The sequence below is a fragment of the Brassica oleracea genome, chromosome C7 (assembly GCF_000695525.1).
Source record: "Brassica oleracea var. oleracea cultivar TO1000 chromosome C7, BOL, whole genome shotgun sequence".
Classification (NCBI taxonomy): Eukaryota; Viridiplantae; Streptophyta; class Magnoliopsida; order Brassicales; family Brassicaceae; genus Brassica; species Brassica oleracea.
Window position 1 is genome coordinate 7475712 of NC_027754.1, and position 19293 is coordinate 7495004.

The following is a 19293-nucleotide window of genomic DNA, read 5'->3' on the forward strand; positions in this document are numbered from 1 at the left end:
AACTTTAAGAACTAGTGAGATTAAATTAGGCTTTAAATTATGATACTATTTTTATGTTGTTTTCTATTTATTTAAATTTTTTATATCAAATATTTCAATATGAAATAATAATAATATATTTATATTATTAAATTTATTTTATTTGATAAAAAATATTTCTATTTTGTATATCATCATATATTAAAATTTATTTCCAATTTTGAAATTATAAATAAGGCCAATTTGATGATTTTAATTATTTGTGGCACTTTACAAACAAATAAAATGACAAAGACTAAAAGATAATAATTTAAAAAAATAAATCAATACATTTTAAAATGGACTGACACGTGTCAGTTACGAAGCATGTTTTAGCTATTTATTATGAGTTTTGGTATGCAATTCAAATTCTTATTTAGTTTATGAATGTTTTGGCACGTTAATATTGTTTGGGTATGTATTTTCCCTGGCTTCATAGTGCGGGCATGAATAAGCCGTTTTTCCGCAAGTAGTCTTTGATTTGGTACGGGTAATAAAAGAACATAATATCTTAAAATTGGGTTCAATGTGGTTCTAGTTTTGTTTGCTTTTCCGGAATTTTGAATAAAATATCAAGTAATTTGGGTAAACATGGTAGTTAAGATATTTTGGATTAAAATATTAAATAATTCAGTTTTTTCTTGATAAAAATATCTGAATAGTTCTAATTTTATATGATTCAGTTTAGATACTTTTGCATATTTTCAACACATTTATAAGTTGTATTTATAGATATTTGGTTATTAATTTATTTATTGCCGATATTTTAGATCAAAATTGTATTTCATATTTTTGGCTATCCATGTAGTTCTTGGTAATCTAGATGGTTCTAGACAATATTTTAAAAATACCGTCGCCTAAGCGTTTGACTTTGTGGTAAAGTGGCAATAGCTTAAACGATTTTCTTAAAATTCAATTTAAGCATTTCAAATTAGTTAAAATCGATTTAGATTAATTTAAGTTGGTCTAAACCATTTTAAATCTCTCAAAATTTGTTTAATTAGTTAATCTACAAATTTGTCTAGTTTAGTTATATATATATATATATATATATATATATATATATATATATATATATATTTATTTATTTATAATTCATAAAAATAATTTTATTATTATTATCAAAGAATTAAAATATATAATGTAAAATATATAAATAATAAATCAATAATTTTATAACGCTTAGGTCTCGAATAATACATTTAATTGTTAGTCTTCTATGAAGCGCCTTAAAAGAAAATTTGCAAAATAGACAATGATAAAAATGTATATGTGCATTTATACATTTGTATTAATTTGTCAATTTTGAACATAATTTATCTCGTAATATCTAAAATAATTTTTTAAAATTATATACATTTATATATATATAGTTTACATCTTTTAATATATAAATCCAAAAACAATGTGGATATGTTGACCTAAATTTGTTAGAATGTATATTAACCTTTTTTACAAGGATAAACCAGACGTTCTAACTTCGAATATCTTATATGTTCTATATGATTTATCCAAATATATAATACATCTGTCTTAATTCTAGACATGTCAATTAAGACCGAAGCCCGAAGCCCGCAGCCCGAGCCCACCGAATCCTAAAAATTATCTGGTTTGGGCTTAGTTTTATAAGCCCAAAAAATTGGGTCTTTCGAGCTAAGCTCATTTGGGCTTTGAGTATTTTGGGCCTAAGTCCGTTTGGGCTAGGGCCGGTCCGAAAACCCAAAATTTTATACTTTAGTTTAAATATTATCGTTATTGCAATCCAAACGATATATTAGTGTTGACATATTATTTTGATATTTTTATCCAAACATTAATAAAATAAATATAAAAGTTGTTAAGGATTTTATTGTTTGATCATTACAAGTGTCATATTTTAAATTTGGCAAATGTACCTTCTTATTTCATGTACAACATGTGTTTTTTTCAATATGCAAAGTATGAAATGTTTAACCATGTTTATCATAAATTTTGTTTTCTTATATGTTAAGTTTTAATTTATATTTGATTATTTAAATTTTATTAAATTTGGTTTGTTTATAATATGTTTTTAAAGCATACGAAAAAGTAAAATATTTTTGATAAAAAAGAAAAGTTTAAACTCATTTTATATTTAAAAAAAAATGAAACTATTTTTTCTAATGAAAATTCACATGTATTAAAACGATGGAAGCGACAATGACAAATTATTTTTCAAAAAGTCCAAAAAAATCCAAAAACCCCTATAGCCCTATAAGGGCCGGGCCGGGCTTTGAATTCTAGGCCCAAAATATTTATGGGCTGGGCTAAAATATTTACGGACTTGGCGGGGTTGAGGCGGGCCGGAACGGACCAGCCCAAATTGACACCCCTACTTAATTCTAACTAAAGGTTGTTGTTATTTATAAATACAATATATTGGTGATGATTGATTGAGCTTTAACTTAAGACTTCAGATTTATTTATTTTTAAAGTACTAATCCTAACCAATCACGATGTACCTTTAATTTTAAAGTTAAAGTCTTGCTACAACATCTACCACCTTTTTTTTTGTATTCATGTATTACTATTTTTTTTATTAAAGCAACTCTTAAAATGCTTTAGGAACTGTAGTATTTTTTTACAGTAAAGAAATATAAAGCTACAACAATAAAAACTACAACCTAAATCCTACAGCTACATTCCCACGTCTACAGTTCAACCAATCATCCCCATTGTATAAGTTTCTTACTTCATTGTAGAAAAATCTAAAAAACGTTAATTTGTGTTATGTGTTTTACAGAATATATATCATAGATAAAACATCAAGTTCTTACATGTATGAATACTTTAAACATAATAGAGTTTAAATTTCAACATTTTCACTATGTTCTATCTTTTCTAGAATATGTATTATGTATTTTTCGTATATTCTATGTTTTTAAACCTGAAAAAGTCTAGAGATCAATCTTAACTAATTTTATTCAAACTTATCTTGTTCTTGATGTTGATTTACATTAAATCATGAATTCAATTTTTTGATTCAACGATCTTCTTCCTTTTCCTTCTTCCATATCTCTTTTTTCATCAAATCAAATGGTTCATATCTATGTAAAATGTGGTGCTTGGATACATGATGTGAATAACGAGTCGATGTTCATTGTTGATAAGGAAAAATGAGGCAATTACTCACCTTGGAATTAAATACTACGTTAGAGTAATTGAAGATGATGGTTTTGGACGATTTCATAATGGACCAGAAAATTGTTAGTGCTAAGTTGAGTTATTTTCCAAGTTCTCTGATCAATAACTTGCCAATGATCGATAAGTTAGCAGTTTTATTGGATATATGAAGAAGAATTCGTCCATTTACTTTTGTGTCGTTTGCGGGTATAGTTGGAATCGAAACAACAAATTTGATCTGAATATGGAGCTTTATGGCTCAAGTAATGTTGAAGATGATTGTATTGTAAAGGAAAATCATGGAGTATGTGAGCTTTCGCAAATGATGAATCCTGATTTTAAAGGCAAAGTCAAAGACAATAATGTTAACGGTGATTGTAGTGTTGATGGCCTAGTTACAAAAACGAAGGAGAGAGGTCATTTTTGGTTGGCTGATTACGTAAGTAACAAGGTTTAAAAGCAAAGACAGTATAGAGGATTAGAAGTTTAGAACATCTTTATCAAATAATTCAAAAGTTTTTCAACAATAATTCTAAAAATTATTTAACTAATATTTATATATTTATTGACTGTTAATAAGGATGCTCTAAGGCTAAGCCACTATAAAGAAGAATATCCCCTTGTTGTAAATCATCTCTTTTTATCTTATAGATGCAAACCCAAATAGTTATGCAAAACTTTTTTGAACTCTTCTCAGAAGGTGTGTTTTCTTCAATCCTCAGAACTATCTGTTGCTTATTTTCTGCCCTTAATTAGAGATTTTTTGTTGGATAAGATTCATTAGGATCTGTGGGAATTTTTATATGATTTGTGTGTGCGAACTAGAATTGCATGTACATTTTTAGATGGTGATGGAGATCTTTATTGAGTACCTTACATGGAAGAGCATAACCCTTGTGGTACAAAGCTCAGGCACCATTAACAACCATGTCTTAAGATCTATTATAAGACACGTTGTAGTTGTTTACTTTGGTGACATCTTAATTTATAGCACGAGCTTGACTAATATGTGAATTACTTTCAAACGAAGCTGGAAGTAAGAACTTAGGAAAGAGTTTTTGTTTGCTAACTTTAATGAGCGAACAGACTCTAATACTCTCTCTATTCCTTAAAGTTACATATTCTAGATTTTTCACACGTTTGAATAAAACACATTAAATTTACATATTTTTTTGTGTTTATCTTTTTTCCATAATTTTAAGCCAATAAAAATTCAACTAGAGCAATTAAGTTTTTTGAAGTTTGCAATTAGTTAATAAAATATGCATAGAAAATATAAAAAATAGATCTTTTTGAAACACATTTTTTCTCTAGAATATGTAACTTTAAAGAACGGAGGGAGTATTTACCTGGGTGGAATGCTAGAATTTTTGAAGACTAAATATTGCCAAAACAAGAATTTTACTACTCTTATTATTAAAAGATTTTATGGGCTCAATAACTGATTACCTTTTATTATATTAAAATTTAAATTTTTCTTTTATTTATTTTTTCTTGATCAAAGAGGATAAGAACATTTTTATCAAATAATTCACAAGTTTCTTCAACAAGTAATTCAAAAAATTATTCAACTAATATTTATATTTTATTAAATGTTGATAAGGATGCTCTGAGGCTAAGCCACTATATAAGAAGACTACCCCTCGTTGTAAATCATCTTTTTTTTTTAATCTTACAGACGCAAACCCATACAGTTGTGCAAAACTTTTCTGAACTCTTCTCTAATGGTATATTGTTTCTTCAATCTTCAGAACCATCTATTGCTTGTTTTCTGCCCTTAAATTAGAGATTTTCTTGTTGGATAAGATTCACAGGGCCGGCCCTGGGCCAAGCCCATTGAAACAATTGTCTTAGGCCCCCATTTTTTTAAGGCCCCCATTAAAAAAAAATCCAATATACATTAATAATATTTTTTAAATAAGATCACACAGATTTGGCAATATCAAGTTCATTTAAACAACCAAAATCCATTTGAATGGGCCAAAGAATAAACTAATGCAATAGTCCAATAATTTAAAAAGAATAAAAATCCAGAAAGTTAACCAAATCTTTTGACTAACGTGTTTCCTTTTTTTTTGTCGTGGACTCTTCCACTTCTTATTTTCTTAAGCTTCTTCATTTTTCCCTGTCGTAACCTGCAAACCAAAAACACAATTTCAATATTATTTTGTTAATTGCTTGTGTCTCCTTATATCAGAAGCAAAATCTCGCCATAAGCCATGAAAGGTATTCAAAATTCTGCTACTATAATTATAAATATGATTATCAAGCCAATTCTTGCTAAACTTTTCTTTGACATAAATTTTTTTAGGAATTTCTACACGAAAAACAAAGTGTAAATCAGGATTTGAGAAAGAAAGAGAAAGAAAAAGAAAAAAAGAAGAGGAAAAATCTCAAGCCAATTCTATGTTAAGGTATGTTCAAATATCAAAATCTCATGAAACTGATGAGTGTATTGGAGCTGGTGATGAAAATCATACTTTAGAGGATGATAAGATAGAAGAAATTATAGACAAGTCTGAGCAAGAGCAGAATGAGAGTAAAGAAGAGGATGTGAATGTTAAAGAACAAGAAGAGATTGTGGATAAGTCTGATCCTGCAAATTGGAAAATAATTGATCAGAGTTTGAAAGATTTCCTAGTGAAATTAGGTCCTATGAAAAGAGTACATGAAGACTATGTGTTTCCAAAGAATGATCATGGTAGACATTTTTCTCGTAAGTATTACAGAAGAGAGATGAAAAATGGAGATAAACAAGATAGGAGCTGGTTACTTTATTCAAAGATATCAGACAAAGCATATTGCTTTTGCTGCAAGTTGTTTGGTCGGGATCAAGAAGTCAACCAGCTTTCAAGCAAAGGGTTTAATGATTAGAAAAATGTCAGGCTGAGACTGAGTCAACATGAAACTAGTCATCACCACCTTGTCTGTATGAGTCAGTGGATGGAATTAGAACTGAGATTAAGGAAGAAGCAGACAATTGATAAGTGTCTTCAAGAAGAAATCAACAAAGAAAGAAACCATTGGAGAGAAGTCTTGCTGAGAATATTTTCATTGGTAACAACTCTTGCTAAGCAGAATATAGCATTTCGTGGGACTAATGAGAAGCTTGGTCAGAAAAACAATGGAAACTTTCTGAGTTTTATTGAATCATATGGAATTTTTGATCCAGTCATGCAAGAGCATATCAGACGGATTAAGGAAGGTCAGACTCATTATCATTATTTAAGCCACAGGATTCAGGATGAATTGATTGTTATGCTAGGACATGAGGTCAAAGTTATGTTCATCAAGAAAATTCAAGAGGCAAAGTATTTTTCGGTTATTCTCGATTGCACTCCAGATAAAAGTCATAAAGAACAAATGAGTCTTGTTATCAGATGTGTGGATGTCTCCATGGCTAAAACACAAGTTGAAGAATTTTTTGTGACATTCTTAGAAGTTTCAGATAAATCTGGAGAAGGGCTTTTTGAGTTGCTTTGTGATACATTGGCTGGTCTCAATTTGAGTATTGATGATGTGAGAGGGCAAGGATATGATAATGGATCTAATATGAAGGGAAAACACAAAGGAGTACAAAAGAGATTGCTGGATATCAACTCAAGAGCATTTTTTACGCCATGTGGTTGTCATAGTCTCAATTTGACTCTTTGCGATATGGCTAAATCATCTAAAAAGGGGATTGCTTTCTTTGGAATCATTCAACGGCTATATTGTTTGTTCTCAGGATCTACAACTAGATGGGAGATGTTTAAGGAAATTGTAGGAGGTCTCACACTTAAGTCATTATCTGAAACTCGTTGGGAAAGTCGCGTTGAAAGTGTTCGAGCGATTCGTTTTCAGGCTCCAAAAATAAGAGATGCGTTGGATTACTTGGCAGAAAATTGTGAGGATCCTGAAGCTCGAAGCAATGCTGAAGTTCTTGCTACAAGTGAAACTCATGGAATTGGAGGATTTGAGTTCTTATTTTCTATGGTCATTTGGTATGAGCTTCTATTTGCCGTTAATACAGTAAGCAAGGTGCTGCAATCAGAGCATATTGATATTGATAATGCTGTTGAGCAATTGAAAGGGTTGGTTTCATATTTGAACAACTACAGAGAAGTTGGATTTGAAAAAGCAAAGGCAGAAGCTACGATTATTGCAGAATCAATGGATATTGAGCCAAATTTTCCTGCTCAGCGAAGGCGCATTATTAAAAAGAAGAAATATTTTGATGAGGAGCTAGAAAGGGATGATGAGTTTGAGACGCTGAGTGAGGAAGAGAAGTTTAAGGTTGATTTTTTTCTAAGAATCGTGGATCAAGCTATTGTATCTCTTCAGATGAGGTTTGAACAATTTGAAGAATATGGGAAGATTTTTGGATTCTTATTTGATCTAAAGAAGCTGAGATCAACATCAGATGATGGTTTAAAGGCATCATGTATCAACCTTGAGAGCTGTCTTAAACATGGTGAGATCTCAGACATTGATGGAAATCATTTATTCCTAGAACTCAGGGTTTAAAGAAATGTTTTACCAAGCGAGATCAGAAAGGCCATTGATGTGTTAGACTTTATAAAAAGGTATGAAGTTTGCTGCTATCCAAATATTTTTATTGCATACAGAGTGATGTTGACGATTCCAGTTTCTGTGGCTTCAGCCGAGAGAAGTTTTTCCAAGTTAAAGTTAATAAAATCTTACTTGCGGTCAAGTATATCAGAAGATCGATTGAATGGTTTAGCAATGCTGTCAATTGAGAGAGATATGTTCGGGCAGCTTGACTATCAAAGATTGATGAATGACTTTGCAGAAAAAAATGCAAGAAGGAGTATTTTTCAGAAGATGTAAACTATCAGTTCATTTGTTTTTTTTTTGTGTACGGAAACTAATGTTTTGTCACTGATTTAGTACTTTATATATGAAACTATGTTTATCGGTTTGTTTTTGGGATATTTTTGTGATATAATATATAGGCCCCCGTTTTTCATTTTGTTTCAAGCCCCCAAATTCTCAGGGCCGGCCCTGAAGATTCATTAGGATCTGTTGGAACTTCTGTTTGATTTATGTGTGCTAACGAGAATTGCATGTACTTTTTAGATGGTGATGCAAATCTTTGTTAAGTACCTTACTGGTAAGAGCATAACCCTTGTGGTCCAAAGCTCAGACACTTTTGACAACCATGTTTTGAGATCTATCATAAGACACTTTGTAGCTGTTTACTTTGGTGACATCCTTATTTATAACAAGAGTTTGACCGAACATGTGCATCATTTGAAAGCTCTGCTAGGAGTACTTAGGAAATTTTTTTTGTTTGCTAATTTTAATACATGAACAATCTCTAATAATTTACCTGTGTCGAAGAATGTTAGAATTTTTGAAAACTAATATTAACAAAAACAATTATGCGTGCAATAACAGATTTTCCTTTTATTATATTAAAATTAAATTTTTCTTTTTATTTATTTTCTATTTATCAAAGAGGATAAGATCCTTATCAAATAATTCATAAGTATTTTCAACATTAATTCTAAACATTATTTAACTAATTAAATATTTAAACATTCTTGTTGGATAAGATTCATTAGGATATGTGGGAACTTTTGTATGATTTGTATGTGCTAACGAGAATTGCATGTACTTTTTCATATGGTGATGCGGATCTTTGTTAAGTACCTTATGGGCAAGAGCATAACCCACCATTGTTCGGAACCAACGTCGCTTTCGCCACAAGAGCATAAGTGAATCTATTTCCTGAAATAAAACATTACTCATGTACATTTAACTGATAACTCATATTTGACATGATCCTACAAAGGTTTTTTTTAAATGAATTTTCAAATTTATTGATGAAAGAGTTCAAGAGAAACATTTACAATGCTAACTTCCTATAATGAATGAAAACAACTTATACTAACGAGAAGATGTCATAAGCGACCCCCTTATCGTAATTCTAAAAAGAGTTACATTTATCCAAGAGAAACATAAGAATCAAAACAAGTTAATCTTGGCAAATCAGTAAAAGCCTACTCGTGCCTGCAAAAAGTCCACGGTCTATATCAAAAGTTGATGATATGAAACGAAGAAGACGAGAGCGAGTCAAGAACGAGTCAAGAGTTTGTTATGAAACTGTATATTTTCTCATTAATCAATCTGTACACTCTTGTTTCCTTTATATACAAGTGTTCTACTAACTTAAGCCTAACCACATAGTGTGCTAACTTACACCACATAACGGAAACGTATATCAAAGTAGATATACTCTTGATACACCCCCGCAAGCCTTACAAACGAATCAGGGAGGATTGTATAGGCTTGATAAAGACATGCGCGCAAGCATTGTCAAGAACGGTTTCGGATGAAGCGGCTTTGTCAGTATATCTGCAAGTTGATTATCTGCGGTTAGATGAATAGCCTTAAGAGTCCCCTTCTTCAACTGATTGCGAACAATGTGACAATCAATCTCGACATGTTTGGTACGAGCATGGAAGACCGGATTGGTAGCTAGATAAACCGCAGACTTGTTATCACAAAACAACTTAGCAGTAGTCGTGACAGTAATCTTGAACGCATCAAGAAGTTGCTGAATCCAAATGATATCACGTGTAACATCAGCAAGACTTCTATACTCAGCTTCAGTACTACTTCTACTCACAACCTTCTGCTTCTGTGACTTCCAACAGATAAGAGATGTACCAAGATAAATGCAAAAACCAGACGTTGAGAATCTTGTGTCTTTACAATTACCCCAGTCAGCATCAGCAAAAGCGTTGAGGCACAAGTCAGATTGAGCAGAGTAAAACAGACCAAGACCAGGATCTCCTTTGATGTACTTCAGGATGCGATGAGCCGCCTGAAGATGAATATCAGTTGGGCAATGGAGAAACTGGCTCAGCTTGTGAACAGCAAAAGTGATATCAGGACGAGTGATCGTCAGATAGAGGAGACGACCAATCAGTTCACGATAAGGAGTTGCAGACTCAAGAAGAGTACCAGATTCTGTTGTAAGCTGAACATACGGATCCATAGGAACCGAGCTTGGTTTACACGCCAACAGACCAGTATCTTGAAGCAAATCCAAAGCATATTTGCGTTGACAAATGTAGATACCCTTAGCTGTACGAGCAATTTCCAAGCCAAGAAAGAATCTCATAGGACCAAGGTCTTTAATCTTGAAGTGCGCAGCCAACAAAGCTTTCAAGGAGGCCAATGCGTCAGCATTGTTACTTGCAATGGCAATATCATCGACGTAAACAAGAACCGCCAGAAAGCTTGTAGCAGTAGATTTCACAAACAGAGACATGTCTGATTCAGATTGTGTGAAACCATCATCAACAAGAACCTTAGTGAAAGTGAGATTCCATTGGCGAGAAGCCTGTTTTAGACCATATAAGCTCTTGTTCAACTTGCATACTGCATTTGGTGGAAGAACAACACCTGGAGCAGGAGTATAACCTTGGGGAAGGCTCATGTAAATATCCTCATCCAGTGTACTATGAAGAAACGCATTAGAGACATCCATCTGAGAGAGCTCCCATCCTTTAGTAGCAGCCAGGCCCAACATCAGCTTCACAGTAGCCATCTTGACAACAGGGGAAAAAGTTTCAATATAATCAACACCTTCCTGTTGTGTGAAGCCCTTTGCCACAAGACGACCCTTCTTTCGTTCAATAGTCCCATCAGAATTATACTTGATGGTAAACACCCACTTACACCCAATCACATTGACTCCAACAGGAAGCGACACAACTGTGAAAGTTTCATTAGCCTCCATTGCTTGTAACTCATCATTCACAGCTTTCTTCCATTCGTCAGATGCCATGGCTTGTTTAAAAGTTTTGGGTTCGGTTTCAAGAGAATATGAAAGTAGAAAAGAAATAAAAGGTTGGCGTAGTTTATGATAAGAAAGAACAGATGATAAAGGATAAGGGGTCGTGTGTGAAGAAGGTCAAGGATCAGTAGTCTGAAGAAGAGCACAATGGTAATCGGAAAGATAATTTGGAGCTTTAGTCTGACGTTTTGGTCGAGCCATATTAAGAGAAGCATCAACAACACCTGTATCAACAATCTCAGAAGCCAAAGGTGGTACATTTCTAGAATGAGATGCATGAGGAACGAGAACAATCGGATCAGGTGCATGAGGATGAGAGGAACTAGTCGATGAAGATGCATTATGATCAATGGATGCATCCAAATCAGCAGTATAAGGAACAGAGTTAGGTAAAATATAATGAGAAAAGAAATCAGGAATGATAGATGTGGAAGATTTAAGAGGATAAACAGATTCATGGAAGACAACATGACGAGAAATGGACACCGAATTGTTATCTAGATCAAGAAGTTTATAGCCTTTATAACCTGATGGATAGCCTAAGAACAAACAAGGACGAGCCCGAGGTGAAAATTTGTTCCTATCTTTTTGTAAAGTACTCACATAACAAAGGCAACCAAAAGATCGTAAGAGAGAGTAATCAGGTTTTCTCTTTAACAAAACTTCATAAGGAGTGCGATGGTCAAGTAATGGTGAAGGAATTCTATTAATAAGGAAAACAGCAGTTGTTATGCAATCACTCCAGTATAGAAGAGGAACATTGGATTGAAACAAAAGTGCACGAGCAACATTAAGAAGATGTTGATGTTTACGTTCAACCACAGAATTTTGTTCAGGTGTGTAAGCACAGGAGAAATAGTGAATCATGCCATTAGTTTTGATAAGTTTCGCAAACCGTAACTCAGGAGCATTATCACTTCTAATAGCCTTGACTCGAACATTGTATTGTGTGTAGACACGCTGAAGAAACTCAGGAAACAGAGTAATAACATCACTTTTTCGTTTGAGTAAATGTATCCAAGTAACACGAGAACAATCATCAACAATAGTCAAAAAATATTTGTAACCTTCAATAGATTCTTGTGCAAATGGTCCCCAAATATCAAGATGAAGTAAATCAAATGGTTTTAGAGACAAATTGTTATTGAAAGGAAACGATAAACGTTTTTGCTTAGCGAGTGGACAAACAGTACAAGTGGAATGAGAAGGAATGATACAACGTGGAATAGAAAGTTCTGTAGATAAAACTTGTAACTTGGCAGGCGATGGATGACCAAGGCGTTGATGCCAAAGCATACCATCAGCTGACAAGGATCCAGTGAAAGCAGCGGAGATATCTTGTGGAATCAGATCAAGAATGTAAAGATTGTGCTTAAGACTACCCTTCCCAATCGTCAAGCCCTGAGAAAACTCCTGAATATAACAAGAAGTAGGAAAGAAATGAGCAGAGCACTGATTAGAACGCAACAAAGCACTAACACTTACCAAGTTGAAAAAGAATGAGGGAACATGTAAAACATCATAAAGAATCAAAGAATCAGACAGAGCAACAGTTCCAGTATGCAATATGGGAATCCTAGTACCCTTTGGCAATGAGACTGTTAAATCAGATGCAGGAAATACTTCCCTAAACATGGCACGATCAGAACATACATGACTTGTTGCTCCACTATCAACAATCCAAGAACCATGTGGCAGAGAATTGTATAAAGTGGAAAGACACTGATGTTGAAAGGTAAATGTATGATTTTCAAAACGAAGATTAGTAGAGAGAAATGGTAAAGTACCAGAAGATGATTGACTAGCCATGACACCCTTCTCGGAAACTGTGGAACAAGAAGCAACAGTGGGTTCTGAAACTCTCACGTGTGCCGATATCTGTTGAATAATGGATTGGATTTGAGCTGGTGTGAACTGTGGCATATCTGGAGATGATCCAGAAGAAGATAAGCTCAAAGGAGCTACTGAAGAAGTCAACACATTATCAGTAGATGAACCAGTAGTGATATTAGCAACAGTCCTTTGAGTAGATTGAGCTGGTGTGAAAGAAGGCCTAGGTGTATATGTATTAGCACCACGAGGCGTGAAAGAAGACTTGTTGTAGCTGTTCTGAGGTGTTTTATAACCAGGTGGAAAACCATGAAGACGGTAACACTTGTTGACTGTGTGACCCAACTGACCACAGTGAGTACACAATGGACGGTTTCCACGAGGACGGAAAGTATTATAAGCAGCTACATAGTCTTGAGAATCACCAGCATAGTAAGGAGCTTCTGAAGAACGATGTGAATCAGAAGTCTGGAAAGCCACAGTATCAGAACGAATCACCGGTTTGACAGCCCTCTGTCTCTCATCCTGAGCCACCATATTGAATGTTTCTTCAATATTCGGTATTGGTTTGAGCATCAGAATGTGACGACGAGTCTGTTCATAAGATTCATTGAGCCCCATAAGGAACTTAGTAACACGGCTTCGTTGTTGCATCTGCTCCCACAAAATAGCTGCATTGCATTCACAACGACCACAAGTACAGACAGGAAGTTCAATGTAATTCTTGTATTCTTCCCATAAAGTGATCAGCTCAGTATAGTACTGAGTGACATCCATTGAACCCTGTTGAATAGTACTCAGGCGTTGCTCAATCTCATAGACACGAGGAGCGTCATCCTGTTTGAAACGAGTAAGCAAATTCTTCCAAATACTCTCAGCAGTCGACATGAATAACAAGCTTTGACCAATCTTCTTATCAACAGAATTCATAAGCCATGTAGCAACCATATCATTGCATCTAGACCAAGATCCTGAAGTTCTAGATTCATCAGGAGGTTTAGGAATTGTACCGTCGATGAAACCAAGCTTGTTACGCACATTGAGAGCCATACGTACGGATCGCTTCCAAGAATGAAAGTCCGCACCGGAACTGAGACGATCAGTCACTAACTGAAGACCAGCATGATCGTTGTTGTGAAGAAAGAAAGGATTCTCGTATTGATCGATGGTTGAACGTTGTGGATTAGCGGGATCGGCTGGAAATGGATGAATATTAGCCATGAGTGAAGAGACGATGAAGCGAAATGAGGCGAGATGAAACGAGATGAATGATGATGAATTTTGATGAATCGTGAAGAATGAAAGTGAAACGAGATGAATGAGGAGGAATCGATGATGGCGGAGTGAGAATCGACGATGAAACGATGAAACGAGATGAACAATGAGCTCAAACTGAGTCAACTCGGAAGAAATGGAAGAAATCGATGATAAGTTGAGCAAGATACTCAAAAAACGGAAGAAGCTGAATGAGAAGAAGCTGAATACTGGATAAACTCATGATCAGAGAGGCTCTGATACCATATCAAAAGTTGATGATATGAAACGAAAAAGACGAGAGCGAGTCAAGAACGAGTCAAGAGTTTGTTATGAAACTGTATATTTTCTCATTAATCAATCTGTACACTCTTGTTTCCTTTATATACAAGTGTTCTACTAACTTAAGCCTAACCACATAGTGTGCTAACTTACACCACATAACGGAAACGTATATCAAAGTAGATATACTCTTGATAGTCTAAACTAGTCTTGCATCATTTATGAACGAAAAAACTAAACTTAAAAAAAAAACTACTTTTTCAAAAAAAAATGAACGAAAAAACTATAAATCGAAGAAATGTGAATTTTCAAAAAAAATCATTGAGCTCTATGTTAAATCATCTTATCGTCACTCAAACGTAATTATAAAGGCGATTTATGATGAATAGAAGATTAACAAAAAAGATTATATGTGACTTATGGATTCGTCAACGTTAATTAGTTCAAGTAGCAATTAAAGTGAAGAAGGGTCAACGTCGTTCCACTAAACAAGTGTCCTAGTCCAATGCATGTTTCCTTGTGAATCTTCACATGTTTTGAATCAGTCGTCTCATTTGTTTGGTTTCTCACTACCATTCACTTTTAAAATTATATTTTGTTATAGCCACAATTCAAACATTTACGGCCGCATTTTACTTTTTACTCATTGTGAACGAATGTAATATATTGGCGTGCTAAAAATAATGAATGTTAGTCCATTATTATTTATTTATATTGTAGAATAATACTGTTAGTCCATTATTATTATTATTATTATTATTATTATTATTATTATTATTTTATTATTATTATTATTATTATTATTATTATTATTATTATTATTATTATTATTATTATTATTATTATTATTATTATTATTATTATTATTTATATTTATATTGTAGAATAATATTTTTAAATAAGTGTGACTAAATTGATTGTATAAATTGAAGTCAACTCAATTAGATTTAAAACATATCAGATTTTAAATGTTTTGGTCATTTCAGATTGATTCATTATTCATTTGAATCCAATTTCTTAAATCTGCATCATTATATTTATAAATTCAACATAGTGTCATTTTATTTTTACACTAGAGAATTAAACTCAGTAACACATGATTAACAAATCCATCTGTCTGTTTTTCAAATTCTATGAAAAACTCTCTAATCTTTAAATTTGAATTTTTATAAACTTTTAATAATAGTGTTTGTTGATTTATTATTAATAATATATGATTTGAATATCTTAGGGTAAAAGGTTGGATTTTCTATTAATATAATTTACTCATGAAAAAAGATTCAAATTCATTCTAACAATTTTCAAATCAAATGATTGAAAAATCTATTAAACATGAATAACACCAGATTTTAGTTGTTGTATTCAAATCTTTCTTTTAATTAAGAGAGTGTAAATCTAAAAACCAATAACCCTAGATTTCAAAATCTTTTAATTGAGATATTCTAGATGTAATAACCAAATCACATTAAATTTTAATATAGAAGTTACAATCAGGTATCAAATAACACTGACTCTTATAAAATAAGTATAATTAAATTTAAATTCATTATTGAATAACACCACCAAACATCTCACATTTCTGGCAGTTTGGCACAATCTCTTTCCTATAAATAGTCTAATTTTAAACCCCAAAGGAAGCATCACAATCATTTATCAAATAAGTAACCATTCAAAAGAAAAAGCGATGGCACATTCTCCTTTTCTAAACCTTGTTTTAGTCTTTGTGACCGTGGCCTCCATATTTTCCACATTTGCTGAGGCCAATAGGGGATTTGGATGGGGTTGGGGTGGAGGCTCAAACTATTCAAGCAGTTCAGGTTCAAGCCCTGGCTCAGGCTGGGGTTGGGGCTCTAGCCGGAACGGCTCGGGATGGATTTGGGGTGCGGGCACCAACTATTCAAGTGGTTCAAGGTCAAGCCCCGGGTCAGGATGGAGTTGGGGTTGGGGTATGGGCTCCAACCATTCAAGTGGTTCAGGTTCAAGCCCGTGGTCGGGATGGGGTTGGGGCTGGGGTCCTAAAAACACAAACAACTCGGGATCTGACAGCTCCGGTTCTGGCTGGGGCTGGGGAGGTCACTCAAAAGGTTATAACGCAACCTACAATGCACCTAGAAAGATCATAGTCGGTGGAGACAAAGAGTGGACATATGGTTTCAATTACTCCGACTGGGCTTCTAAGACTGCCCCCTTCTTTCTCAATGACATACTTGGTGAGTAATTATGTTTTTTACTTTTTTCTTTTCTACAGAATCTCACAAATTGTTAAACGATATATATATATATATACATATATATATTTTTATAGTAGTAGCATATAAAAGCTGATTAATACCCTTATGGATACTATATGCCCAGCAGTACATATTTGATGAAAAAGACATCAGTCAAAAGTATATTAAATTACATATAGCACGGTCTAGTTTGTATCATATTAGTTCACATTGTTTGTTGTCAAATTCATAGCTATCATCATATTGCTGACTTAATAATATCAATAAGTTTGACGATAATGTTATGATATAATTATCCGATTGCAGTGTTCAAATACAACCCACCAGCACCGTTCACGCACAGCGTTTATTTGTTTTCTAACCCATTGAGTTACGAAAAGTGCGATGTTAAGAAAGGAAAGATGATAGCATCACCGAAGCAAGGTGCTGGGAATGGCTTTGAGCTTGTTCTTACAAAAATGAAGCCTTACTACATATCGTGCGGCGAGCATGACGGTGCTCACTGCAGCAATGGCACCATGAAGTTTACCGTCATGCCTATCCTCCCCCGTTGGTAATTTGTTTGGTACTAAAAGCTAACTCCGACGTCAAAAGTATCAAACATTAGGTTTTCAATTTGTTGTTGTGTGTCGTCAATAAAACATATTACCAATTTACCATTATCCACATTTTGTTGAGATTTGTTTGTGGTTTTGCTTTATCTTTTTTTATTTATGAGATCACCCTTGTTTATGTATGCTACCATATTTTCATGGTAAAAGTTAATGTCAAGATTTAGTACTTTTATTCAAAAATGACCAAAGATTGAGCGAACCAGATAATGCGTTAAAGAATTGAATATGAGAGATTCTACTGTAAACTCAAAGCGTTGATAAAGTTTCTAGCTTCTTATAAGTATCTTAGTTGCTTGAAGTTGAACTGGTAGAGAAGATCACGTGACTAAGGAGCGGGATCAGTGAAAATTGAAAAAGGAGCGTTTGGAAAAGGAAGGGAAGAGAAGAATAAAAGTATAGATAGCTATATTGGTGGCTTTTATTGTTTCATCGGACCATCAGGTCTAAACTTGGTGGTCGCCAACTTTCTTTGGACAGAAAGGTCTGAAACCTTCAATCCTTGTTTTATGTTGTTTGTGTTACGATCCGATTCAATAATGAATAATGTTTCATTCGTTGGAGTTGAGAATTGGGTGACGCAAAATAGTTTCTTTTTGTTTTCTAGGATATATAATGAAACTTTTTTCCAATATATCATAATCTCAAAACCTAATTTATTGTCGTTAGATAAGTTTTTTTTTTTTTGAAAAAACGTTAGATAAGTTTTGGGTATGAAAAGATTACACTCCAATGAAAACAAAACTAATCCAAAAAACATTTATAATTGATAAAATCTAAAAACTAAAAACTGTTATGAATCAAATATTCTTTTTTCCCAAAATCAATAGGGTTTTTTTTTTTTTTGTCACAGAAATCAATACGGTTTATTTAGTCTATAAATACGTTTCTCATAACCTAAACAACATCATTAGAAGCTCACTAAACAATTGTTACGCATATCAAAGCAACGTCAGAAGAAGGAAAAAACGATGTCTCTCTCTGGTTCACAAAAGAAGCTGATCCTACTGGTCTTGGCGTTTGCATGTCTCTCTTCATCAGGTGCAGAGGCGTGGAGCTGGAGTTGGAGCAACGGGTCGGGTTGGGGCTGGGGATCTTATGGCTCAAGCAGCTCTAGCTCAGGTCCTGGTTCAAACTCTGACGATTCAAGTCGGAGTTGGGGCTCGAGTCCTGGCTGGGGCTGGAGCTGGGGAGACGGCTCAGACAACTCTGGCTCAGGTTCTGGTTCAAACTCTGATGGATCTGGTTGGGGATGGGGCTGGGGATCAGATGGGTCAAGCAGCTCGGGCTCAGGTTCAGGTACCATTCCTGATGGTTCAAGATGGAGCTGGAGCTGGAACCCTAGGTCAGGCTGGAGCTGGAGTTGGGATTCCAACCATAATTCGGACAGTGAAGCGCCAAACAGTTCAGGAACGGACAGTGAAGCACCCAGCTGTTCGAGCTCCGGTTCGGACAGTGAAGCGCCAAGGAACATCGTAGTGGGAGGATCTGATGGATGGAAAAAAGGTTTGGATTACAAAGAATGGGCTTTCAAGAATGCTCCTTTCTACGTCAACGATGTTCTTGGTAAGTAACTCATACTATATCTTATTTTACTATACCTTATTTTCTATGGTAAATCATTGAATTGGTGTTAATGAATCATCTTTTGACATGGTGCAGCTTTCAAGTACGATAAATCGGCCAAGCGAAGGAACAATGTGTATTTGTTCCAAGATCCATGGAGTTATATGAACTGCGACCTAAAGAATGCAAAGAAGATTGGTTTGACGCATAAAAGATCAGAAAAAAGCTTCAAGTTTGCACTTAGACAAAATAAGCCTTACTTCTTTGCCTCGGGCGAGCATGATGGTGATTATTGCACCAACCACAACATGAAGTTCACCCTCTTCCCTGTTCCGCACCATTCTGACTAAAGATCTTTAGCCTCTTTATATATGAGTTAGGTTTGTTGTTTCTACGTTAGAATCTTTTCTTGTTTTTGGGGATTTTTAATTTAATTTGTTTTTTTCTGTTTGGATATGAGATTGATGGAGATTCGTTTCTTAACTTCATTGAGGTAAATTTTCAATATGTGAGAGACATTATTAAGAATAACACACGTAGTGAAATAAAC

At 34.0% G+C, this 19293-nt stretch overlaps 3 protein-coding genes and 1 pseudogene across 3 annotated transcripts; 3 read left to right on the plus strand and 1 right to left on the minus strand.

Moving 5' to 3' along the window:
• LOC106305533 overlaps positions 1-8155 on the plus strand; it is a 36825-nt pseudogene extending 28670 nt beyond the window's left edge.
• A 2931-nt stretch (positions 8156-11086) lies between these two features.
• LOC106302482 lies at positions 11087-14020 on the minus strand. The gene has a single exon (XM_013738984.1). The coding sequence runs from the start codon at positions 14018-14020 to the stop codon at positions 11087-11089; it is 2934 nt and encodes a 977-aa protein (XP_013594438.1).
• A 1966-nt stretch (positions 14021-15986) lies between these two features.
• Positions 15987-17343, plus strand: LOC106304866 (protein RNA-directed DNA methylation 3). Its single transcript, XM_013741256.1, has 2 exons — positions 15987-16545; positions 16873-17343. Exons 1-2 carry the CDS (start codon positions 16020-16022, stop codon positions 17121-17123), a joined length of 777 nt encoding a protein of 258 aa, XP_013596710.1. The 5' UTR covers positions 15987-16019; the 3' UTR covers positions 17124-17343.
• Positions 17344-18148: 805 nt separating this feature from the next.
• Positions 18149-19093, plus strand: LOC106302484 (uncharacterized transmembrane protein DDB_G0289901). Its single transcript, XM_013738985.1, has 2 exons — positions 18149-18743; positions 18840-19093. The coding sequence occupies exons 1-2, from the start codon at positions 18149-18151 to the stop codon at positions 19091-19093; spliced, it is 849 nt and encodes a 282-aa protein (XP_013594439.1).
• Positions 19094-19293: the final 200 nt, after the last annotated feature.